At 46.2% G+C, this 26,109-nt stretch overlaps 1 protein-coding gene across 1 annotated transcript; it reads left to right on the top strand.

The window, feature by feature from the left end:
* ZNF627 (zinc finger protein 627) lies at positions 1-25,690 on the top strand. Its single transcript, XM_012509657.2, has 4 exons — positions 1-204; positions 21,046-21,172; positions 21,346-21,406; positions 23,254-25,690. Exons 1-4 carry the CDS (start codon positions 202-204, stop codon positions 24,446-24,448), a joined length of 1,386 nt encoding a protein of 461 aa, XP_012365111.2. The 5' UTR covers positions 1-201; the 3' UTR covers positions 24,449-25,690.
* The last annotated feature ends 419 nt before the right edge of the window (positions 25,691-26,109 follow it).

The following is a 26,109-nucleotide window of genomic DNA, read 5'->3' as shown; positions in this document are numbered from 1 at the left end:
CCATTCAGATGCGCCGGGGAGAGGAGGGCAGGGCCTGCGCCTCCCTACGGAGCCTTTGTTTCTGGCGTCCGCCCCACCCGAGCTCGCGTCTCCGTTTTTCCGAGAGGCCCAAGGTGTCTCCGCCGCAGCCTCTGTCGCGCCGTGACCTGTACAGGTCGCGGGAGTCATAGGGAGGACGCCGGGACACCTGGAAACCGAGAAATGGTGCGTGTGAGGGGCCAGGCGTCCCCAGACCGGGGGAGGGGCTGGTTGGAACTGGCCGGAACCGGCTGTGGAGGGACCTAGGCCTCCTGCGGCGACTCCGGGGTCTGGGACCCGAGTTCCTCGGCCGCAAGGTGGGGCTGGGCCAGGAGCTGGGACCCCGGGCGTCCTGTCCTGTCCTGCACGACGCCCGCGGCTCCGCAGCCCCGCGTCTCCCCAGATGATGCGGGGGCCGCGGGAGGGTCATGGGGGGGAATCCCGCCTCGGATGTGGGGTTCGTGTGGCAGGAGCTGCGGTCTGTGGCCGCCCCCCCCAGTCCCGCCTTTCTCCCGTTAAAAATTAAGAGTTTATTTGAGCAAACAGCGGTTCATCGATGGAGAAGCTTCCGGTGGTGGTTTGTAGTTTGGGGATCCGTTGGAGGGGGTGGAAGGAAAGGCTGTAAGGTGCAGGAGGAAGCGAACCAAATTCAGTACTTGGTTGGTGACAGTTATGCAGTCGCCTTATTTGCTCTATCCAGGTGGACATTTTCTGCTTATGTAGTCAGAGGTGGATTGGTGGTTGTGGTTTATTAACCCTAAATTTTATTTCCTTATAAACTGGTAATTTATAAGTATTTCGTTTGAGGCTGGAGCGCGGTGGCTCACGCCTGTAATCGCAGCGCTTTTGGAGGCCAAGACAGGAGGATCGCTTGGGCCCAGGAGTTGAAGACCAGCCTCTCAATATAGCGAGACCCCATCTCTGTTAATTTTTTTAAATGAACATATTCAGACTGAGACCAAAAAACTACTAGAAATTTTTAAAATATAAAATCAAATAAAAGAATTTCCTTTGACTTAGATTCTGTTTCCTTTGGTAGGAAACTAGGACACCATAGCCACAGCCCTCTAATTGTCTCCTAATTAATTATTTTAACACTCCCCAGGGGGACAGGGTCCCAAATCCTTGACCTTGTTCCCCTACTCTGACTTTATTTGGGGCTTGCAAATTATTCTTGATACCACTTCTTTCACCATATTCCCAAAAGGTAACTCCAGTCACGACATTATCAATTCTTTGTCCTTTATTGCACATTTCAAACTAATTAATTTTTTATTATTTTTTCAAGGAGCAATCGATTGGTCTTTTAAAAATATTTACTTTCTGTTTCTGAACGTTTCACAGGAGAGGCAAGCAGAGAATACATGTATGAGACCCTGCTGTAAAAAAACCTTTGCTCCTCTTCTCCTTTTCTGTCTCCTAGGCACAGGGATGTCCTCAGAATGTCTTTTGGTTGGCCTGGTGCCATGGCTCATGTCTGTAATCCCAACACTTTGGGAGGCCAAGGCGGGAGGATCACCTGAGGCCAGGAGTTTGAGACCAGCCTGAGCAACATAGTGAGACCCGGACCCTAAAATAAAAAAACAAAAAACAGTGTCTTTGGGTTGGGTTCCCCTTTGGAAACTTGAAACTGTGATGTGTCTTCAGAGCATCCTCCTTTCCTGGTTCTGGGCTTCAGGGCTGTTTGGGCTGACACAAGATGCCCACAGCAGCCAGATCTCTTGAAGGGTCTAGTGAATATCAGCCTGCTCCCACTGGACAGCCTGAAGTACGGGGTGGGGCCTCTTAGTGGAGGAGCTGGGTGTCCTGGGGTCGGAGGAATCTCTTGATATCCCTCCCTCTCAAAGCTCACCCCTGGGACACTCAGCTTTTCTTCCCTAATTCCAGATCCCATTCCTTGGGGGACACATTGGTGTCCAGCCAGATGGATGATGGTATTGAGGGGAAAAACAGATATGATTCTTGCCTTCTGGATTCTTTTAGACTAGTGAAGTGAGAAAACTTATCCCAAGGACAGGAAAACCCATCCCATTGAGGTGATGCAAGAACCTGAAAAGCAAAATGTACTTCAAGCAGGCGGGGGCAAAATGCAGTCTCTTGGAAGGGTGGTCACTGAGCCCTTCAGTGAGCAGGTTAGGGGGTGGGCGATATCCCAGGTGATAGAATGACCTGACCTAGGCCGGGCGCAGTGGCTCACACCTGTAATCCCAGCACTTTCGGAAGTTGAGGTGGGCGGATCACTTGAGGCCATGAGTTTGAGACCAGCCCGGCCAACATGACGAAACCCTGTCTCTACTAAAAATACAAAAATTAGCTGGGTGTGGTGGCAGGTGCCTCTAATCTCAGCTACTGGGGAGGCTGAGGCATGAGAATCACTTTAACCCGGGAGGCAAAGGTTGCAGTGAACTGAGATCATGCCACTGCACCCAGCCTGGGTGACAGAGCGAGACTCTGTCTCAAAAAAAAAAGAATGATCTGAAACTTGAGTCAGATGTACCTCTGTTCCAGGTTAGCGCAGCCCCTTCCTGGGTTTGTTCCCTGCAAAAGATTTGTTCACTTATTGCAGTTTCAGTTTTTTTTTTTAAGTAACTATAAATGTATTTCATCAGTAGACCTTGAAATATAAGACAGTTTTCCAAAGAGGCAAGAAGGAAGTGGATTTCAGAAAACATTAAATATCTAGTCTTATGTTTGTTAAAATTATTACTTACGGCTGGGCGCGGTGGCTCACGCCTGTAATCCCAGCACTTTGGGAGGCTGAGGTGGGCAGATCGAGGTCAGGAGATCGAGACCATCCTGGCTAACACGGTGAAACCCCGTCTCTACTAAAAACACAAAAAATTAGCCAGGCGTGGTGGCGGGCGCCTGTAGTCCCAGCTACTTGGGAGGCTGAGGCAGGAGAATGGCATGAACCTGGGAGGCGGAGCTTGCAGTGATCCATGATTGCACCACTGCACTGCAGCTGGGCAACAGAGCAAGACTCCATCTCAAAAAAAAAAAAAAAAAAATTATTATTTTTTTCTTTCCCAAAGCAAGTGTAGTAAGTTTCTCAAGTGTGTTATTTTTTTTTTTCTGTGGGGGTGGGGCGTGGGGATTTCAAATGGAATTCCAGGCCTTAGTGTTGGGAATACTAAGGAAAAGAAAGAGAAAAACTCTCTTCTGTCATGACTGCAGAAAAGTGAATACATTTCCACAAGTAAGTGTAGCAAATAAGTTGGTGAATTACAGAGATTAAACAAAACATCAATTCCTCTGCTTTGCAGGGTGGCAAACTTGTGACAGTGGATAACTGTTCTCTTCCTGTTATCTAGACATCAGAGTTTAATGCGAAGTCCTAATAGGACAGGACTTGGCAACTCCTAGAAGTGTTCCAATATGATTTAGTACATGATTTGTTACCATAGAAAGAATAAATAATGTGTTTATTGTCTGAAGAGGATGGATACTTTTACTTTTTCTGTTAAGGTATGAAATATAAGTGCCTTACAATCTCCTTCTTGCTATAAACAGTGAATTTGAGTGATTTTGCTGGAATCTTCAAACCCTGGATATTTTCTCATTGAAAATTAAGTGCATAACCTTGACTGGGAAACAGACAGCAGACTAGTGACTTCAAACTAAGGCCAATCTTGAGCCTTCAAAGAGAGGACATTATAGGCCCAGTTCTTGCTGGGGAGCCTCCCCTGCAGTGTCCCAGCTGCTCACAACTGACCTTGGGTGGAGCCCTTTATAGTGAGAGATGCTCAGAGCCCTGGAAAGCTGGGGATTCATAGGCAGAGGTGGTTGAGGTGATGCCTTACTGAGAATGTACTTGCTATTATCTTGGGTCTATTTGTAGACATTTCTAATGAAACAAATCTGGATTTAGGTAAGGAGTGATTTTTTTTTTTTTTTTTTTTTTTTTTTTGTGACAGGGTCTCACTCTGTCTCCTAGGCTGGAGTGCAGTGGTGCGATCATAGCTCACTGTAGCCTTGATCTCCTGGGCTCAAGGAATTCTCTCACCACAGCCTCCCAAGTAGCTAGGACTACAGGCATGTGCCATGATGCCTAGCTTATATTTTTAAAAAAGTTTTTTTAATAGAGACAGGATGTTGTTATGTTGCCCAGGCTGGTCTCTAACTCCTGGCCTCGAGCAGTCCTCCCACCTTAGCCTCCCAAAATTCCAGGATTATGAGGGGTTGTGGGGGGGAGCGTCACCGCACCAGACAGGAATGACTTTATTCTAAAGGACAATTGAAAGGGGAGACCAAGTATAAAATCTTCACGCATCTCAGGCCAGGCGCGGTGGCTCACGTCTGTAATCCCAGCACTTTGGGAGGCCGAGGCGGGTGGATCACGAGGTTAGGAGTTCGAGACCAGCCTGACCAACATAGTGAAACCCCATCTCTACTAAAAATACAAAAATTAGCCAGGCATGGTGGTGCATGCCTGTAATCCCAGCTACTCGGGAGGCTGAGGCAGGAGAATTGCTTGAACTCAGGAGGCAGAGGTTGCAGTGAGCTGAGATCGTGCCGCGGCACTCCAGCCTGGGTGACAGAGTGAGACTCTGCCTCAAAAAAAAAAAAAAAATCTGCAAGCATCTCAAAGTTTAGGCAGAAAAGGATTTTCTTTCATAGGGAGGAGCAATGATGAGAAAGAAGGTGGGAGGTGGAAGGCAGGATGCAGGGTGCAAAATCCCACCTACATCCTGAAGGCAGTCTCTTCTTAGGAGGGTCATCAGAGGGGTTGTATATAGGCCCAGGCTGAGGGTGGGTCAAAGTTCAGGGGCTGGTGGAAGGAGAGAAACTTAACCAAAGTTTTGTTAACAGGTACTTTGTTCTGACTGATCACTGAAGACAAAGCTGTTCAGCTAATCAATTGTGAGGAAAATAAAGGGCATTTCTAGTTTGTGTTTGGCTTTGTCATAGGTAAAAAGCAGTGTCATCTAAGTCGTAATGAGAAGAGTGTTTCTTTGCATAACCTGCTCCTGCAGAATACAAAAGATGGGAGAATTTCTTTAACTATAGCTATTTCCAGGATTACCTACCCGCCCAATCTTCTGCCGCCATTTTCCCTTACATCCATCCCTTCCATTTCACCATTTCTGATTTATATGCAGTTGCTGAGACGTATGGGTGATCCCTGGGGCTTGTGACTGGCATCTGCAGTATGGCAGTGTTATGGTAATGAGCCCTGAACTTGTGGGGTCCCCGTTAACTCTGGGTAGTGTCAGAATTGATTTGAATGCTTAATTAGTGTTGGAGAATTGGAGATTTGGTTGTGTTCAGCAAACACCACACATTTGGTGTCAGAAATGGTATATGAAAAAAGACACTACAGATCAGAAACTTCACCTGACTCTGGGTAAGTGTTCGCTGGTAAGAATTGAGACCTTGGAGGAGGGAGTATTTCCACAGTGTGAGGAGAGGAGAGCGGGGTGTGTGAAACACCCATGGACTCACTACCCAGGTTAATAAATGGGCGTTGGGCATTTCTGGTATGTCCTGATCTCATCTCCTGTCTGTACCCTACAGGTGACCAGGTCCTCCTTTTTAAAAGGTGGTTCTTAATAGTTTTACCATCTATTTATCATTAGGCTGAATTTTGCTTGGCTTTTCCTCTTTTGAATTTTTAGTAAGTTATTACCATTAATATTATGCCAAAAAGGGTTTTTTTGGTTTCTTTGCCTGTTTGTTTCACACGTGCTGGTTTCTGCATTTAGTTTGGGGGTTAGGATTTCAGCAAATGAAATTTTGGGCAGGGGATGGTGGTGGAATACAAACATTTAGTCTGTTAACAACCTTAACTGTATTTTGTACAACATCTTGGCTATTCTTAGCCTTTTTTTTTTTTTTTTGAGATGGAGTCTCATTCTGTAGCCCAGGCTGGAGTGCAGTGGTGCTCTTGGCTCACCGCAACCTCTGCCTCCGGGCTCAAGCGATTCTCCCACCTCAGCCTCCCAACAAGCTAGGACTACAGGTGCACAGTACCACACCAGCTAATTTTTGTATTTTTTTTTTTTGTGGAGACGGGGTTTTGCCATGCCTTCTAAGCTGGTCTCCAACTCCTGGGCTCAAGCAGTCCACCCGGCTATGCCTCCTAAATTGTTGGGATTATAGGTGTGAGCCACTACGCCCCGGCCTTATTTTTGTCTGTTTTTTGTGCAAGTGATATCATCCTATATGTTATGTTATATGTCATCTGTCTGTTTCACATAACCATGAATCTTCCATGAAATGGTATTTTATTCACTATTTTACTTAATAAACTTCATTATTTAGACCGGTTGTCGTTTGACAGAAAAATTGAACAGATAATACATAGAGTTTTCATATTCTCCTCCACAGGTGATTGTTTTCCCCTACTTTTCTTTTTTTTTCTTTTCTTTTTTTTTAAGAGACAAAGTCTTGCCCTGTCACCCAGGCTTGAGTACAGTGGTGCAGTCACTGCTCACTGCAGGCTAGACCTCCAGGGCTCAAGTGATCCTGCCGCCTCAGCCTCCCAAGTAGCTGGGACCACAGGTGTGCACCACCACACCTGGCTAAATTTTTTTTTTTGTAGATAGGGTCTCACTATGTTGTCCAGGCTGATCTCTAACTCCTGGGCTCAAGTGATTCTCCCACCTTGTACATTCTCCCTCCCAAAGTACATAAATATGATATCATATATATCATATAATTGATGAGCCAATATATCATATATGATGATGATCAGAATTGGTGAGCTAATATGTTACTAACTAAAGTTTAGACTTCATCAAAATTGGTAATTTTTGTTCTTCAAAGGACACCAAGAACTTGAAAAGATAATTCACCAAGTGGAAGAACGACTTGCAAATCCTGTGTCTGGTGGGGAATTGTATCCAGAAGCAGCCTGAGTCTCAGTCCCCTCCATCACACTCCATCAGGGTGGGGGCTGAATTGGCAGCCAGGACTCCCAGGTATCCTGTCCCATCACTGTAGGAGGCAGCCTACCTCCTGGACCTCTCTCTGGGCAGTTGTGCACCTGTAATCCTGGATCTCACTCAGATCATGGGGTGACAACAGGGAGTGGACATCTGGAGAGAAATCTGAGTCTGGTGTTTTGGGTTTGTGGGTGGGAGGTACTCTCAGGACACCACCCCCCCTCCATGGATTCAGACTTGGGTGGGCCCAGCAGAATGGCATGTGTGGTTCCCAGCTCCTTCATCCCCAGTGGAAGGGAGCCTATCATCCCCTATGCATTTCAGATATATGAACCAGGGTCTCAAGTTTACAACCTTGTTCCCTGTTAAAGAGAGATTGCACTGGAAACTTGTTAAGAATGTCAAGGAAAAGTTTATTAAGCACAATTGCAGTGAGTCATGAGAGCTGTAATAGGGGAGGGAGATTGAACTCAACCTTGAATGCAGCAGGAATATTATTGGATTTATAGCCAATGGACAGGGTGAGGGAGAGAATGGAACTTGGTTGGGTCTCATAGGTGGGGGAAAAAGAACTTGATTGGATATTAAGGTAGGAGGCGTCTCTATAAACTACCTTAGACGGATTCTTGCTGAAACTGACTTCTGCAGGCCAATGCCAAGGCCTAGTTAAGAAGAGGGCTCTGAGGAGCTTGACTCAAGTTTGGTGAAGGAAGGAATACTTGAGACCTCTTCAGTCTAGTTTTTCTTTTTTTTTGAGATGGAGTCTTGCTGTGTCGCGAGGCTGGAGTGCAGTGGTGTGATCACGGCTCACTGCAACCTCTGCCTCCCAGGTTCAAGCAATTCTCTGCCTCAGCCTCCCAAGTAGCTAGGGTTACAGGCGCCCACCACCATGCCTGGCTAATTTTTTTTGTATTTTTACTAGAGACAAGGTTTCACCATCTTGGCCAGGGTGGTCTTGAACTCCTGACCTCGTGAGCCACCGTGCCCAGCCTCTTCAGCCTAGTTTTTCCCAGGGCTCTGTATTAGTCTGTTTTCATGCTGCTAATAAAGACATACGCAAGACTGGGTAATTTATAAAGGAAAGAGATTTCATTGACAGGTCAGTATGGCTGGGGAGGCCTCAGGAAACTTACAATTATGGTGGAAGGGGAAGCAAACATGTCCTTCTTCACATGGCAGCAGCAAGGAGAAGTGCAGAGTAAAGGTGGGGGAAGCCCATTATAAAACCAGATCTCATGAGAACTCACTATTATGAGAACAACATGGAGGTAACCACCCCAATGATTAAATTATCTCCTGCTTGCTCCCTCCCATGACACGCAGGCATTATGGGAACTACAAGAGGAGATTTGGGTGGAGACACAGCCAAACCATATCATTCTACCCCCAGCCCCTCCCAAATCTCATATCCTCACATTTTAAAACAATCATGCCCTCCCAACAGTCCCCCAAAGTATTAAATCATTCCAGCATTAACTCAAAAGTACAAGTCCAAACTCATCTGAGACAAGGCAAGTCCCTTCTGCCTATGAGCCTGTAAAATCAAAAACAAGATAGCTACTTCCTAGATACAGTCAGGGTACAGGCATTGGGTAAATATGCCCTTTCCAAATGGGAGAAATTGGCCAAAACAAAGGGGCTAGAGGCCCTATGCAAGTCCCAAATCCAGTAGGGCAGTAATTAAATCTTAAAGCTTTGACATAGTCTCCTTGGCCGGGCATGGTGGCTCACGCCTGTAATCCCAGCACTTTGGGAGGCCGAGGCGAGCGGATCACAAGGTCAGGAGATCGAGACCATCCTGGCTAACATGGTGAAACCCTGTTTCTATTAAAAATACAAAAAATTAGCCAGGCATGGTGGCATGTGCCTGTAATCCCAGCTAATTGGGAGGCTGAGGCAGGAGAATTGCTTGATCCCAGAAGGCGGAGGTTGCAGTGAGCCGAGATTGTGCCACTGCACTCCAGTCTGGGTGATAGAGCCACACTCTGTCTCAAAAAAAAAAAAAAAAAAAAAAAAATCTCCTTTGACTCCATGTCTCACATCCAGGTCATGTTGATGCAAAAGATGGGCTCCCTCAACCTTGGGCACCTCTGCCCCTGTGGCTTTGCAAGGTACAGCCCCCCCTCCTGGCTGCTTTCACAGCTGACACTGAGTGTCTGTGGCTTTTCCAGGTGCACGGTGCAAGCTGTCAGTGGATTGACCATTCTGGGGTCTGGAGGACGGATGGTGGCCCTCTCCTCACAGCTCTACTAGGCAGTGCCACAGTGGGGACTCTGTGGGGGGGTCCAATTCCCACATTTCTCTTCTGCACTGCCCTAGCAGAGGTTCTCCATGAGGGCTCCGCCCCTGCAAGCACACCTCTGCCTGGACATCCAGGCGTTTCTATACATCCTCTGAAATCTCAGCAGAGGTTCCCAGACCTCAATTCTTGTCTTCTGTGCACCCACAGGACCAACACCACATGGAAGCTGTGGAGGCTTGGGGCTTGCACCCTCCGAAGCCATGACCCGAATTGTACCTTGCTTCCTTTTAGCAATGGCTGGAGTGGCTGGGCACAGGGCACCAAGTCCCTAGGGTGCATACAGCAAGGGGCCCTGGACCAGGCCCAGGAAACCAACCATTTTTTCCTTTTAGGATTCTGGCCCTGATGGGAGGGGCTGCCATGAATTTCTCTGATGTGTCCTGGAGACATTTTCTCCATTGTCTTGGCGATTAACATTTGGCTTCTCATTGCTTATGCAAACTTCTGTAGCTGCCTTGAATTTCTCCCCAGAAAATGGGTTTTTCTTTTCTTTTTTTTTGAGACAGAGTTTCACTCTTATTGCTCAGGCTGGAGTGCTATGGCGCAATCTTGGCCCACTACAACCTCCACCTCCCGGGATCAAGTGATTCTCCTGCCTCAGCCTCCCGAGTAGCTGGGATTACAGGCATGTGCCCCCCCGCCCAGCTAATTCTGTATATTTGGTAGAGAAGGGGTTTCTCCATGAAACACCCTGAGCCATGTTGCTCAGGCTGCTCTCAAACTCCTGACCTTAGGTGATCCGCCCGCCTCAGCCTCCCAAAGTGCTGGATTACAGGCATGAGCCACCACGCCCAGCTGGGTTTTTCTTTTCTGTTCCACTGTCAGGCTGCAATTTTTCCAAACTTTAATGTTCTGTCACCTCTTGAATGCTTTGCCACTTAGCAATTTCTTCCACCAGATACCATAAGTCATCTCTCGCAAGTTCAAAGTTTCACAGATCTCTAGGGCAGGGGAAAAATTCCGCCAGTCTCTTTGCTAAAACATAACAAGAGTCACCTTTGCTTCCAGTTACCAACAAGTTTCTTGTCTCCATCTGAGACCACCTCAGCCTGGACTTTATTGTCCATATCACTACCAGCATTTTGGTCAGAGCTATTCAAGAAGTCTCTAGGAAGTTCCAGACTTTCCCACATCTTCCTGTCTTTTGAGCCCTCCAAGTCTCTAGGACGTTCCAAACTTTCCCACATTTTCCTGTCTTCTTCTGAGCCCTCCAGACTGTTCCAACCCTTGCCTGTTCCCCAGTTCCAAAGCTGCTTCCACATTTTCAGGTATCTTTATGGCAGAGCACCCCACTACCCAGTACCAATTTACTATATTAGTCCATTCTCACGCTGCAAATAAATACATACCTGAGACTGGATAATTTATAAAGGAAAGAGGTTTAATTGACATACAGTTTAGCATGGCTGGGAAGGCCTCAGGAAACTTAATTATGACGGAACGGAAAGCAGACCTGTCCTTCACATGGTGGCAGCAAGGAGAAGTGCAGAACGAAGAGGGGGAAAAGCCACTTATGAAACCATCAGATCTCGTGAGAACTCACTATCATGAGAACAGCACAGAGGTAACTGCCCCCATGATTAAATTACCTCCCACCAGGTCCCTCCCACGACATGTGGGGATTATGGGAGCTACAATTTAAGATGATATTTGAGTGGGGCACAGCCAAACCATATCAGGCTCAAAATAAGTTCCTAAGTTTCTGGTTTCCCTTGCCAGAATCCCAGATGTCAACTTCCCCTCTCCAATTGACATTATCTTCAATTATGTCTCCCCATGCTAGATTTGATGCAGCTGTAATATTTTAGTTGTTTATAATTTTCCATAGAATAATAAATAACAATTTTAAAGATTTATCTTTTTGTCATTGTATATTTTACATGAGACAAAAGCTATTCAAGTGGTGAGTAATCATTTGAAATTACATTGTGTAAAATCTGTGTCCCTAATGATTCGTGGTGTTGAGCATATTTGTATGTGCTTATTGGCCATTTGTATATATCCTGGAGAAATGTCCATTCAAGTTCTTTGCCCATTTATTATTTATTTATTTTTATTTTCACTTTTTTTTTTTTTTTTTTTTTTAAAGAGCTATGATGCCCAGGCTGGATTTGAACGCCTGGGCTCGAGATCCTTCTGCCTTAGGCTCCTGAGTAGCTGGGATTACAGGTGTATTCCAGCATGCCCAGCCAATTTTGCCCATTTTCTAATCAATGTGTTTTTTGCTGGTTTATTGCAATAACATTATTATTATTATTATGAGACAGGGTCTTGCTCCATTACCCAGGCTAGAGTGCAGTGGTGCCATCTCGGCTCACTGCAATCTCTGCCTCCTGAGTTCAAGCCATCCTCCTGCCACAGCCTCCTGAGTAGCTGAGACTAGAGGGCATGCCACCATGCTCAGCTAATATTTGTATTTTTTGTAGAGACAGGGTTTCGTCATGTTGTCCAGGCCGGTCTTGAACTCTTGAGCTCAAGCTATGTGCCCACCTCAGCCTCCCAAAATGCTGGGATTATAGGCGTGAGCCACCATGTCCAACAATTTATTATTATTAATTGTGGCTATAAAAACAATTAAAAATCTACCATCTTAAGCATTTTTGGGTACAGCTTAATAGTGTTAACTATACTCACCTTGTTGTGCAACCAAACTCCAACAATTGTTCCCATTCTCTCAAATTTATTTTTTCTTTCTTCAAGGTGGTTAATTTTATCTTCAAGTTAGCTGATTCTTATTTTGCTTACTCAAATTTGCCATTGAACACCTATAGAGAAATTTTCATTTTAGTTGTGCTTTGCATCTTCCAGATCCGTACTTTCTGTATAGTCTTTTAAAAAATAATATATATATTATATATATATATGTATTTCTCCTCCCCGAGACTGAGTCTTGCCCTGTTGCCCAGAGCTGGAGTGCAATGGCACGATCTCAGCTCTCTGCAACCTCTGCCTCCTGGGTTCAAGCAATTCTCCTGCCTCAGCCTCCTGAGTAGCTGGGATTACAGGTGCCTGCCACCACGCCCGGCTAACGTTTTTGTGTTTTTAGTAGAGACAGGGTTTCACCATGTTGACCAGGCTGGCCTCTAACTCCTGACCTTGTGATCCGCCCACCTTGGCCCCCCAAAGTGCTGAGACTGCAGGTGCAAGCCACTGCACCTGTAATTTTTGTTGATATTGTTGTACGCATCCTTTTCTTAGTTTTCTTTATTTCTTTCTCCATGGTTGTCTTTACTACTTTGAGCACAGTTAAGACAGTTGCTTAAAGTCTTCGTCCAGTGAGCGCAATAACTGGGGATTCTCAAAGATGGTTTATCTCAATTTTTTCCCATTGATGAGCCATATTTTTCTGTCTTCTTTATGATTTTGTTTTTGAAAAGTGGGATTTGAATTTTTTTTTTTTGAGACGGAGTCTCGCTCTGTTGCCCAGGCTGGAGTGCAGTGGCACAATCTCAGCTCTCTGCAACCTCCGCCTCCCGGGTTCAAGCAATTCTTTTGAATTCAATTCTTTTGAATTCTTCTGAGCCCAGAAAAGGTCTTTTCTGGAAATGCGTTCTTTCCTGGGCATGAAGGGGGCATTCTTAATTCCCCAGCATACCTGGGTTTTTTTTTTTAGTATCCTAATTTCTGAAAGCAATTTTTCTCCTCAGCTTTTCTTCCCAGGCTTTAGATGGTCTATCATATGTCTCAGCCATAATCTGTTGGCTCAGGTAGCTTCAGGGTTTTTTTTTTTTTTTGAGACGGAGTCTTGCTCTGTCACCCAGGCTGGAGTGCAGTGGCGCGATCTCGGCTCACTGCAAGCTCCATCTCCCGGGTTCATGCCATTCTCCTGCCTCAGCCTCCTGAGTAGCCGGGACTACAGGCACCCGCCACCATGCCTGGCTAATTTTTTTGTATTTTTAGTAGAGACGGGGTTTCACTGTATTAGCCAGGATGGTCTCGGTCTCCTGACCTCGTGATCCGCCCGTCTCGGCCTCCTAAAGTGCCGGGATTACAGGCTTGAGCCACCGCGCCCGGCAGGGTTTTTGAAAGACATTTTTTTTTTTTTTTGAAAGACATTTCAAGCAATTGCTGCCTTTTTTTTGAGACGGAGTCTGGCTCTGTCACCCAGGCTGGAGTGCAGTGGTGCGATCTCGGCTCACTGTAAGCTCCGCCTCCCGGGTTCACGCCATTCTTCTGCCTCAGCCTCCCGAGTAGCTGGGACCACACGTGCCCACCACCACGCCCAGCTAATTTTTTTTGTATTTTTAGTAGAGACGGGATTTCACCATGTTAGCCAGGCTGGCCTTGAACTCCTGACCTTGTGATCCGCCCACCTCGGTCTCCCAAAGTGCTGGGATTACAGGTGTGAGCCACCGCACCCAGCCAGTTGCTGCCAATTCTTAACCCTGGTTGGCTTTCACGTGCCAGTTGGCAACTTGTGTATTTCATAGAGAATTGGCTATTCAAATTCTTTGCCCATTTAAAAATCTATTTGGGTTTTGAAAATAATTTTTAATTGTAAAAAAATGCATAACAGAAAATTAAACCATAATTAGGTGTACAGTTCAGTAGTGTTAATTATACTTATCTCATGTAACTAATCTGCAGAAAATTTTCATCTTGCAAAAGTTAAAATTCATAGCCATTGAACAGCAACTTCCTTTCCCCATCCTTGCACTGGCTGGCAACTACCATCCACTTCCTGCTTTTATGTGTTTGACAACCTCGCAGGAGTTATTGAAGAACCATATAATACATATTTTTTGACTGGCTTATTTCACTTAGCATAATGTGCTGAAAGTTCATCCATTTTATAGCATGTGACAGATGTCTTTTTTTTTTTTTTTTTTTTTTGAGATAAGAGTCTCACTCTGTCACCCAGGCTGGAGTGCAGTGGCACGATCATAGCTCACTGCAGCCTCAACCTTCAGGGATTAAGGGATCCTCCCACCTTAGCCTCCTGAGTAGCTGGGACTACCAAATAAAATTTTTAAATTTTTTTTGTAGACACAGACTCTCAGTATATTGCCTAGGCTGGTCTTGAACTTTTGGGCTCACACAGTTCTCCTGCTTTGGCCTCTCAAAGTGTTGGGGTTACAGGCATCAGCCACTGCTTGTCCTAGATAAAAATATTAAACAATATCTCAAGCCGGGCATGGTATCTCATGCCTGTAATCTCAGCACTTTGGGAGGTTGAGCCAGGAGGATCACTTGAGCCCTTGAGCCCAGGGGTTTGAGACCAGCCTGAGCCACATAGTGAGACTCCATCTCTACAAAAGATAAAAAATTTAGCCACTTGTGGTGGTGTATGCCCCTAATCCCAGCTACTTGGGAGGCTAAGGTGGGAGGATTGCATAAGCCCTGGGAGGTCCAGGCTGCAGTGAGCTGAGATCACACCACTGTACTCCAGCATGGGCAACAGAGCAAGACCCTGTCTCAAAAAAAATCTCATTGTATGTATTGTTAAATAAAATTTATGGGAGGCCATTGTTTTGGACTAAGCTTCTGCACTAGGCCCAAACAGCCGAGACCAGAATGGCGTCTGATGGCGGGTGCCACATAATCATACTAAACTTTAAAATAGGCCAGTTTTCCAAAACACTGGGGATTCGTGGTAGCCAATCAGATGGGTCCCAGCTAACCTGAGTCAACATGATAAGGAAGTCACCTCTGCTTTAGTCCTATAAGGAAAATAATTTTGAAATGATATAACACTTTGTTGTTGTTATTGTTGTTTTGAGATGGAGACTGCTGTGTCGCCCAGGCTGGAGTGCAGTGGCGCAATCTCGGTTCACTGCAACCTCTGCCTCCTGGGTTCAAGCAATTCTCCTGCCCCAGCCTCCCGACTAGCTGGGACTACAGGCACGTGCCACCACGCTGGCTAATTTTTGTATTTTTAGTAGAGATGTGGTTTCACCATGTTAGCCAGGATGGTCTTGATCTCCTGACCTCGTGATCTGCCCGCCTTGGCCTCCCAAAGTGCTGGGGTTACAGGTGTGAGCCACCGCTTCCCACCCTTTTTGTTTTTATTTCTGCTTTCTTCACCCCTTTTTTGCATGTAAAGCCCACCTCCTCTACTCAATTTGAATAAAGCAAAGAATTTTCATTTGAATAATATGAGCTCTTTCAAATTAGGCCCAGAGGCATTCAAATGAGACAGCAATCACGTTCTACTACCCCTTTGAGCTATGTATTCATGTCTTGGAACTGCTTGCTATTGTTACAACTAGCTATAAATAAACCTAATGCCACACAGACATCATATCCTACATCTTACAGCATAACAGTGTATATAGCCCATCATTAATGAATATTATTTCTGTAAACCAGTGAGAATTCCCGACAACTTTGTATCAGCCCACTCCATTTGTCTCCTTTTTGCCTTTAAGAATCCACATGTGGCCGGGCATAGTGGCTCACGCCTATAATCCTAGCACTATGGGAGACTGAGGCAGGAGGATCGCTTGAGCCCAGGAGTTTGAGACCAGCTCAGGCAACATAGTGAGACCCTGTCTCTACAAAAACACAAAACAGACCGGGTGCAGTGGCTCATGCCTATAATCCCAGCACTTTGAGAGACCAGGACGGGTGGATCACGAGGTTAGGAGATCGAGAACATCCTGGCCAACATGGGGAAACCCCATCTCTACTAAAAATACAAAAACTAGCTGGACGTGGTGGTGTGTGCCTGTAGTCCCAGCTGCTCGGGAGGCTGAGGCAGGAGAATCGCTTGAACCCGGGAGGCAGAGGTTGCAGTGAGCCAACATCGCACTACTGCACTCCAGCCCAGGTGACAGCTAGACTCCGTCTCAAAAAATAAAACATTAGTCAGATGTGGTAGTGTGCACCTGCATTCCCACCTACTATGGAGGCTGATGTGGGAGGATCATCTGAGCCCAGGGAGGTCGAGGTTGCAGTAAGTCGTGGTTACGCCACTGCACTCCAGCCTGGGTGACCGAGTAAGACCCTGTCTAAAAACAACAACAAAACCTTGTGTTAACTGCTGCTAATTAGAGTATATATTCAGAGCAACTTGAATCTGTACTCCTGGTTTGCAGTCCTTAGCTCTGGCCCCAATAGACTGTCCATTTATATTGATTTTGCCTAAGTTTCTTCCTTTTAGATCAACAAACTTATGGAGCGCCTTTCTGTTTCATAGATGGGATGCTGCTTGATTCATGACTCGCTAATAATAGCCAATTAGATCACTGAACTCTTTGTTGAAATGTTTTCTTTCTTTTTTGAGACTGAGTCTTGCTCTGTTGCCCAGGCTGGAGTGCAGTGGCGTGATTTCAGCTCACTGCAACCTCCACCACCCAGGTTCAAGCGATTCTCCTGCCTCAGCCTCTGGAGTAGCTGGGACTTCAAGCGTGTGCCACCACACCTGACTAATTTTTGTATTTTTAGTAGAGACGGGGTTTTACCATGTTGGCCAGGCTGGTCTTCAACTCCTGACCTCAAGTGATCTGTCCGCCTTGGCCTCCCAAAGTGCTGAGATTACAGGTGTGAGCTACTGTGCCCGACCCCAAATTCTTGACCTTCTTACCAACACTTGTTCTTTGGAGTGGCTGATTTTTGTTGTGAGTCATAGGAGTTCTTTATATGTTCTAGGTACTAACACCTTGCCAGATAGATGATTTGCTGATACTTTTTACAATTCCCTGGTTGCCTTTTCCCAGTGTTGATAGTGTCTTCTGACACACATATTTATTTATTTATTTATTTAGAGACAAGGTCTTGCTCTGTCGCCTAGGCTGGAGTGCAGTGATGATGTGATCCCAGCTCACTGCAGTCTCAACCTCCTGGGCTCAAGGAATCCTCTTCCTCCAGCTGCCTGGCCCACACAAGTTTTTAATTTTGATGAAATAAAATTTGTCTTTTTTTCTTTTGTGAACCATGTTCTGGTATTTTATCCAAGAAATCAATGCCAAACCCAATAGAAACTTTTGCCATGGGTTTTTGTTTAAAAAGGAAAATTAGAACAGAGTTAAAAGATCCAGTTGGCTTTTATTTGCAATTCATGAATTGGGGTACCATCCCATTCTATAAAATCGAATAAGAGCTCCCGCTGGGCATGACAGAAGGGTGGTTTTTGTAAGGAACAGGGGAAACAAAACAACAACAAAGCAGATTGGTTAACATCAGGTCACTTTTATTGAAAGGGTAAAGCAGAGGGGACGTCCTTATTATGCCAGCTGAGATTGACTGGGCCCTTTCCTATTGGTTGCTGTGAGTCTCCTGTTTTGGGGAAAAACTGGGTATGTTTGAGGATCTACCTGCTTCTTAAAAAATTTTAGTTTGATCATGTGGCACTTAGCATGAGTGACTCCATTTTGGTTTGGTCTCATTTGTTGGGGAGTAGTATAGGATTTTAGTCCAAAAAAATGGCCTGCATAATTTTTACTATTTTCTTCTAAGAGTTGTTTAGTTTTAGCTGTTACCTTTAGGTCTTTGATCCATTTTGATTTCATTTTTGTATGTAAGTTAAGGGTCCAACTGCCTTTATTTTGAGACAGAGTCTCTGTCTGTCGCCCAGGCTGGAGTGCAGTGGCGCCATCTAGGCTCACTGCAAGGTCCACCTCCCGGCTTCACGCCATTCTCCTGCCTCAGCCTCCCTAGTAGCTGGGACCACAGGCACCAGCCACCACGCCCAGCTAATTTTTTGTATTTTTAGTAGAGATGGGGTTTCACTGTGTTAGCCAGGATGGTCTCGATCTCCTGACCTCGTGATCCGCCCACCTCGGCCTCCCAAAGTGGTGGGATTACCAATGTGAGCCACCGCGCCCGGCCTGCCTTCTTTCTTTCTTTCTTTTTTTTTTTTTTCTGAGACAGAGTCTCACTCTGTCACCTAGGCTGGAGTGCAGTGGGGCGATCTCAGCTCAGTGCAACCTCTGCATGCTGGTTTCAAGCGATTCTCCTGCCTCAGCCTCCCAAGTATCTGGGACTACACGAGCCCATCATGCCTGGCTCATTTTTTGTATTTTTATAGAGATGGGGTTTCACCATGTTGACCAGGCTGGTCTGGAACTCCTGACCTCAGGTGATCTGTCCGCCTTGGCCTCTCAAAGTGCTGAGATTACAGGCATGAACCACCTTGCCCGGCCCCAACTGCATTTTTTCACATGTAGTAGCCAGTTTTCCCAGAACCATTTTTTTTTTTCAACTTTTATTTTCGGTTGAGGGAGTACCTGTGCAAGTTTGTTACATGGGCAAATTGTGTGTTACTGGGGGCAGGTGTATTTCATCACACAGGTAGTGAGCATAGTATCTGATAGGTTCCTTTTCCACCCTTACCCTCTTCCAACCTTCCCACTTCAATTAGGCCCCAGTCTCTATTCTCATCTTTGTACCCATGTCAGCACCATTTTTTTATTATTTTTTTTTTTTTTTTGAGACGGAGTCTTGCTCTGTCACCCAGGCTGGAGTGCAGTGGCGCGATCTCGGCTCACTGCTAGCCCCGCCTCCCGGGTTCATGCCATTCTCCTGCCTCAGCCTCTCCGAGTAGCTGGGACTACAGGCGCCCGCCACCACGCCTGGCTAATTTTTTGTATTTTTTTAGTAGAGACGGGGTTTCACCGTGGTCTCGATCTCCTGACCTCGTGATCCGCCCGCCTCGGCCTCCCAAAGTGCTGGGATTACAAGCGTGAGCCACCGCGCCCGGCCTAGCACCATTTTTTGAAAAGTATTTTTTTCCAATAGTGAATCTGGGCACACTCAACAAAAGTCATTTTACCATTTATGAATGTGTACCTCCCCTCCCCCTCCCCTCCCGCTCCCTTCCCCCCTGCTCCCCTCCCCCTCCCCTCCCCCCTCCCCTCCCCTCCCCTCCCCTCCCCCTCCCCTCCCCCTCCCCTCCCCCCCTCCCTCCCCTTTCCCCTCCCCTCCCCTTCCCCTCCTCTCCTCCCTCCCCTCCCCCTCCCCTTTCCCTCCTCTCACCCCTCCCCTTCCCCTCCCCCTCCCCATCTTTCCTCCCCTCCCCCTCACCTCCCCTTTCCCCTCCTCTCCCTCCTCTCCTCCCTCCTCCTCCCTCCCCTTTCCCCTCCTCTCCCTCCTCTCCTCCCTCCTCCTCCCTCCCCTTCCCTCCCCTCCCCCCTCCTCTCCTCTCTCCCCCTCCCCTCCTCCTCCCTTACCCTCCCCTCCCCTTCCCTTCTCTCTCCCTCCCTCCCTCCCTCCTCCCTTCCCTCCTCTCACCCCTCCCTTCCCCCTCTTCCCTCCCCTCCCTCCCCCTCCCCCTCCCCTTTCCCTCCTCTCCCCCATCCCCCTCCCCTCCCTCTCCCCCACTCCCCTTTCCCCTCCTCTCCTCCATCCCCCTCCCCTCCCCTCCCCTTTCCCCTCCTCTCCTCCCTCTCCTCCCCTCCGCTCCCCTCTTCCCCCCTCCCCTCCCCTCTCCCCCCCTCCCCTCCCCTCTCCCCCCCTCCCCTCTCCCCCCTCCCCTCCCCTCTCCTCTCCCTCCTCCCCTCCCCTCCCCTCTCCTCCCCTCTCCTCCTCTCTCCTCCCCTCTCCTCCCTCTCCTTTCCTTTCCTTTTTCCTTTCCTGACATAGGGTCTCACTTGGTTTCCCAGCCTGGTCTAGACCTCTTGACCTCAAGCCATCCTCTGGTCTTTGGCCTCCCAAAGTGCTGGGATTACAGGCATGACCTACTGTGCCTGGCCTGAAGGTGGTACATGTTAAGAACAATTCCTGAGCATATTTCAAGATGACTATTCTTACCCTCTTCCTGCCATAAGCAGGAAGCAATTTTTCTATGATCTTCACTGTGAGAACTGATAAAGTTTCTGGAGGTAGAGCTCACAAATTTCTGGGGGCCCCCTGTGACTGGACGCCCTGGATTTTTACCTCTTTTTTTTTTAAACAGATAATTAAAAAAACTATTTAGTAGACAAGAGGTCTCGCTATGTTTTCCAGGCCAGTCTTGAACTCCTGAGCTCAAGTGATCCTCCTGCCTCCATCTCCCAAAGCGTTGGGATTACAGGCGTAAGCCACTGTGCCCAGCCAGATTTTTACACTTAGCCTTTAGTAATTCATCAGTTGCAATTTAGGTTTTCCTATCCCTGTACTGCTTCCCACAGAGATTTTGCTATGGGAGTCTGTTCTAGTAAGTTATGACTCTTTTATCAGTTAGGTTGGTGGGATCCTGTCTAAAATCCAGTACCCAGATACTGTCAAAGCTCAAACTTTTTTAACAAGCATTTCTAAAGATACACAGTCTCAGGGTGGCTAATGTTAACTTTTTTCTGCACTCTAGTTACTACATGTTTTTTTTGTTTGTTTTTTGAGTCGGAGTCTTGCTCTGTTGCCCAGGCTGGAGTGCAGTGGCACCATCTTAGCTCACTGTAAGCTCCGCCTTCCGGGTTCACACCATTCTCCTGCCTCAGCCTCCCGAGTAGCTGGGACTATGGGCGCCCGCCAGCACGCCTGACTAATTTTTGTATTTTTAGTAGAGATGGGGGTTTCACCTTGTTAGCCAGGATGGTCTCGATCTCCTGACCTCGTGATCCACCTGCCTCAGCCTCCCAAAGTGCTGGGATTACAGGCGTGAACCACCGTGCCCGGCCACTACATGTTTGTTACAACAGGTGCTACAGGCCCACCTTACAGAGAGACATTAGGGGTGGCCCAGGCAGTACATACTTCTCCCAGCAGAGAGGCATGTTCCTATTCTGCCGTTGCTAGGTCAGTTCTAGCAGCAGAATTGCTTTGTGGAAGGAAGTGAGTCTAGACCGAGGGTAAGTTTGATGACTATAGAATCTTGAAATAAATGTTTGGAAAGCACAGCATCCTGAGAACTTCTTGCGAATAAAGTCTAGGCCCCCAGTGCTGTCCGTCTCAACCTTCCTCTTCCACACATGTGGGATGTTTCAGGATTCAGTGGCCTTTGAGGATGTGGCTGTGAACTTCACCCTGGAAGAGTGGGCTTTGCTGGATCCTTCCCAGAAGAATCTCTACAGGGATGTGATGCGGGAAACCTTCAGGAACCTGGCTTCTATAGGTAAAGGTGACAATATTCCTTCACTTAGTGAACTAGAGAACAAGTGTTTCTGGCTCCTTAACACTTTGGGGAATAAACCAGGCATGGGTGCAGAGAATTATGAATATAGAATCTAATACTTTTTTCATAATTTTGTACTAATTCATAATGACTTTTCTGGGTCTAAATTTTAGGAAAACAATGGGAAGACCAGAACATTGAAGACCCATTCAAAATTCCCAGGAGAAATATAAGGTAATTTGCACTCACAAAAGAAAGCTCTGTTCCTTGAGAGCATTTCATATTGTTAGGAATTTTTTTTTTTTTTTTAGATGAAGTCTCACTCTGTCACCAGGCTGGAGTGCAGTGGCGCAATCTCGGCTCATTGCAACCTCCGCCTCCCAGGTTCAAGTGATTCTCCTGCCTCAGCCTCCTGAGTAGCTAGGACTACAGGCACATGCCACCATGCCCAGCTAATTTTTTGTATTTTTAGTAGAGACGGGGTTTCACCACGTTGGCCAGGATGGTCTTGTTCTCTGGACCTTGTGATCTGCCCGCCTCGGCCTCCCAAAGTGCTAAGATTACAGGCGTGAGCCACCGTGCCCGGCAGGAATTTTTAAAAGCAAGCAAACAACATATAAGCCCAGCTTCACACTGATTTGTTTTTAGAAAATCTTCTCCAAGCCAGGTGCGGTGGCTCACACCTGTAATCCCAGCACTTTGGGAGGCCGAGGTGGGTGGATCACGAGGTCAGGAGATCGAGACCATCCTGGCTAACACGGTGAAACTCCGTCTCTACTAAAAATACAAAAAAAAGTTAGCCGGGCGTGGTGGTGGGCGCCTGTAGTCCCAGCTACTCGAGTGGCTGAGGCAGGAGAATGGCATGAACCTGGGAGGCGGAGCTTGCAGTGAGCCAAGATCGCACCACCGCACTCCAGCCTGGGCGACAGAGTGAGACTCCATCTCAAAAAAAAAAAAAAAAAAAAAATTTTCTCCAAAAACATAGTTAAGTGTAACATAGATGTTCAGTGTTTGCAAAATAGTTCAATTATAGACAGTATTAAGAAACTTCATATGAATATCATTTTTTTTTTTTTGAGAGGGAATTTCACAACTTGTTGCCCAGGCTGGAGTGCGAGGGCGCCATCTTGGCTCACTGCAACCTCCGCCTTCTGGGTTCAAGCGATTCTCCTGCCTGAGCCTCCCGAGTAGCTGGGATTACAGGCACCTGCCACCACACCTGACTAATTTTTTGTATTTTTAGTAGAGATGGGGTTTCACCATGCTGGCCAGGCTGGTCTTAAACTCCTGATCTCGGGTGATCCACCTGCCTCAGCCTCCCAAAGTGCTGGGATTACAGATGTGAGCCACCATACCTGGCCATGTATATCATTTTCTTGTCTTGTCTTGTCTTTGTCTCGTCTTTGTCTTGTCCCGTCCCATCCCGTCCCATCTTACAGAGTTTCGCTCTTGTTGCCCAGGCTGGAGTGCAATGGCATGATCTTGGCTCACTGCACCTCTGCCTCCTGGGTTCAAGCAATTCTCCTGCCTCAGTCTCCCGAGTAGCTGGGATTACAGGCATGCTCCACCACGCCCAGCTAATTTTTTTTTTTTTTTTTTTTTTTGTATTTTTAGTAGAGACAGGGTTTCTCCATGTTGGTCAGGCTGGTCTTGAACTCCTGACCTCAGGTGATCCTCCTGTCTTGGCCTCCCAAAGTGCTGGAATTACAGGCATAAGCTACTGTGCCTGGCCATGAATATCATTTTTTGATAATAGGTATGGTTGTGATCTATTGCAGACCATTTAGTCCGTTCGTGTTCAAACAATTGAGACAGGCATAAAGTGTACACTTTCCCTGGTAATGTTAAAAATGTGAGTCCAAGGCCGGGCATGGTGGCTCACACCTGTAATCCCAGCACTTTGGGAGGCAGAGGTGAGAGGATCCCTTGAGCCTTGGAGTTTAGGGTTCACACCTGGGCAACATAGTGAGATTCTGTCTCTGTATTTAAAAAAACGTATATATAAGTCTAATACCTATTAATAAATATAAAATCATTTATAAACAAAACATTAATAATGTACTTCTCATTTTTCTGACAAGTCATATTCCAGAGAGACTCTGTGAAAGTAAAGAAGGTAGTCAAGGTGAAGAAACCTTCAGCCAGATTCCAGATGGTTTTCTGAACAAGAAAACTCCTGGAGTAAAACCGTGTGAAAGCAGTGTGCATGGAGAAGTTGGCATGGGTCCTTCATCCCTTAATAGGCACATCAGAGATCACACTGGACGTGAACCAAATGAATATGAGGAATATGGAAAGAAGTCATATACACGTAACCAGTGTGGACGAGCCTTGAGTTATCATCGCTCTTTTCCAGTACGTGAAAGGACTCATCCCGGAGGAAAGCCCTATGATTGTAAGGAATGTGGAGAAACCTTTATTTCTCTTGTAAGTATTCGAAGACACATGTTAACGCATAGGGGAGGTGTACCTTACAAATGTAAGGTGTGTGGGAAAGCCTTTGATTATCCCAGTTTATTTCGTATACATGAAAGAAGTCACACTGGAGAGAAACCTTATGAATGCAAGCAATGTGGGAAAGCCTTCAGTTGTTCCAGTTACATTAGAATACATGAAAGGACTCACACTGGAGATAAACCTTATGAATGCAAGCAGTGTGGGAAAGCTTTCAGTTGTTCCAAGTACATTCGAATCCATGAACGAACTCACACAGGAGAGAAACCCTATGAATGTAAACAGTGCGGTAAAGCCTTTAGGTGCGCCAGTTCTGTTCGAAGTCACGAAAGAACTCACACCGGAGAGAAACTTTTTGAATGTAAGGAATGCGGGAAGGCTTTGACTTGTCTTGCAAGTGTTCGAAGACACATGATAAAGCACACTGGCAACGGACCTTATAAATGTAAGGTGTGTGGGAAAGCCTTTGATTTCCCCAGTTCATTTCGAATCCATGAAAGGACCCACACTGGAGAGAAACCCTATGATTGTAAGCAATGTGGGAAAGCCTTCAGTTGTTCCAGTTCGTTTCGAAAACATGAAAGAATTCACACTGGAGAGAAACCCTATAAATGTACAAAATGTGGGAAAGCCTTCAGTCGTTCCAGTTACTTCCGAATCCATGAAAGAACTCACACTGGAGAGAAACCCTATGAATGTAAGCAATGTGGGAAAGCCTTCAGTCGATCCACTTACTTTCGAGTACATGAAAAAATTCATACTGGAGAGAAACCCTATGAGAACCCTAGCCCTAACCCTTCAGTTGTTCCAGTTCTTTCATGAGCATGAAAGGAGACACATAGAGAAACCCCATGAAAGTAAGAAATTCGGGAAAGCCTTCAGTCCTTTCTATTTCTTTCAACTACATGAAAGGATTCACAGTGGAGAAAGACCCTGTAAGATAATTGGTTTTAAATTACGAGAGACTTGTGATAGGACAGTAAAACCTAGAGTTGGAGTTAGATCTCTGGATTGTGTTACGTCAGTGTTGGTAGGTTAGGAACTAGATTTCCCAGAATCCATTCCATTTGTGATTCCATGATACAATTCACCAGTAACCGATCTTACATGAGATTTGGAAGTAAGTTAAGAAGGCATTAGTCATGGTTTGGAAGCACCATACAGGGAGACAGCCATGTGAATACAGGCTGTATGGACACCTGCTTCCATCCCATTTTCCTGCTTCTTTGGGTTGCCAATCAAGGGTATCCTCAAAACGACTTAACTTTAATTTTCTTGGAGGTGATATGTTTCCACACAGGTCTCCAGAAGCCCCACGTTGAATATCCATCCACACTTTGGTTTTCCTTCAGACATTATTATGTGTGTACTAGGCAACTAATTCAGACTGTCCTGGTTGGGAATATTCTGTGATGCTCTGACTCCCCTAGTCTGTAGACTGAATTGGCATAAGGTCTAATTTGTGTAGTAATCACCTTTGTTCATACTAGTAGTGACTGTATTCTTGATTCAGCCTGATAGCTACTATGCTGCTGTCAAAACCAACCAGAGGGGAGCTTGTTCTTCTGCTATACTGTGCAGTGACTGGCCTCATCCAGGACTTTGATGTGAGAATAAGCACTTTCCTCTATCAGGAAATTTCAAGTGTTTCCTGTTACTCATAGCTCAATGTAATGCCTCAGTTCATTTTCAGTTGTTTGATTATATGTGACTAATACGTATTTTTTATTCAAACAAGACTTCTGTACATGTTTCTTCAAAACAGTTTATTAACTGTCTTCAGTCTTGGATTACATCAAGTTTATAATTTTGGCAAATTGTTAAGACACTGTGAAGTCAGCGTTAACCATGTGCATACAACTTAAGGAATTTTTTCCTCCTCGTGTAAATTTTACTTTTCATGCTTAGTTTCAACTTTTATCTTCATAGTAATTTCTCATCTACTCATAATACCAAAAGTTAAGTCATGCTGTTTTGTGTGCTCTCTTGCTAAAGACTGCAGAGACCATACCTGTTGTCAAAGAGGGTGTAATAAATTGTAATAATAATCATGACCACAAACCATAAAGGACTGTGTGATGTATCAGTAAGAGGGTGCTCAGAAGAATTTCTTACAGGTTTTGTGCTTGTTATAGGTTGGTTGATTTCTTTTTTTTTTTATATAGAGTCTTGCTCTGTTGCCCAGGCTGGAGTGCAGTGGTGCGATCTCAACTCACTGCAACCTCCACCTCCCAGGTTCAAGCAATTCTCCTGCCTCAGCCTCCAGAGTAGCTGGGATTTCGGGTGCGCACCACCACGCCCGGCTAATTTTTGTACTTTTAGTAGTGACGGGGTTTCACCATGTTGGTTGGGCTGGTCTCGAACTCCTGACCTCGTGATCCACCTGCCTCGGCCTCCCAAAGTGCTGGGATTACAGGCATGAGTCACCGTGCCTGGCCAGGTTGATTGATTTCTATTCAGGGAAGCAAGATGATTCTCTGTAT

The sequence above is a fragment of the Nomascus leucogenys genome, chromosome 10 (assembly GCF_006542625.1).
Source record: "Nomascus leucogenys isolate Asia chromosome 10, Asia_NLE_v1, whole genome shotgun sequence".
In the NCBI taxonomy this organism is placed as follows: Eukaryota; Metazoa; Chordata; class Mammalia; order Primates; family Hylobatidae; genus Nomascus; species Nomascus leucogenys.
Note: the sequence above shows the minus strand (reverse complement) of the source record. Positions and strands in the feature narration are given on the sequence as shown.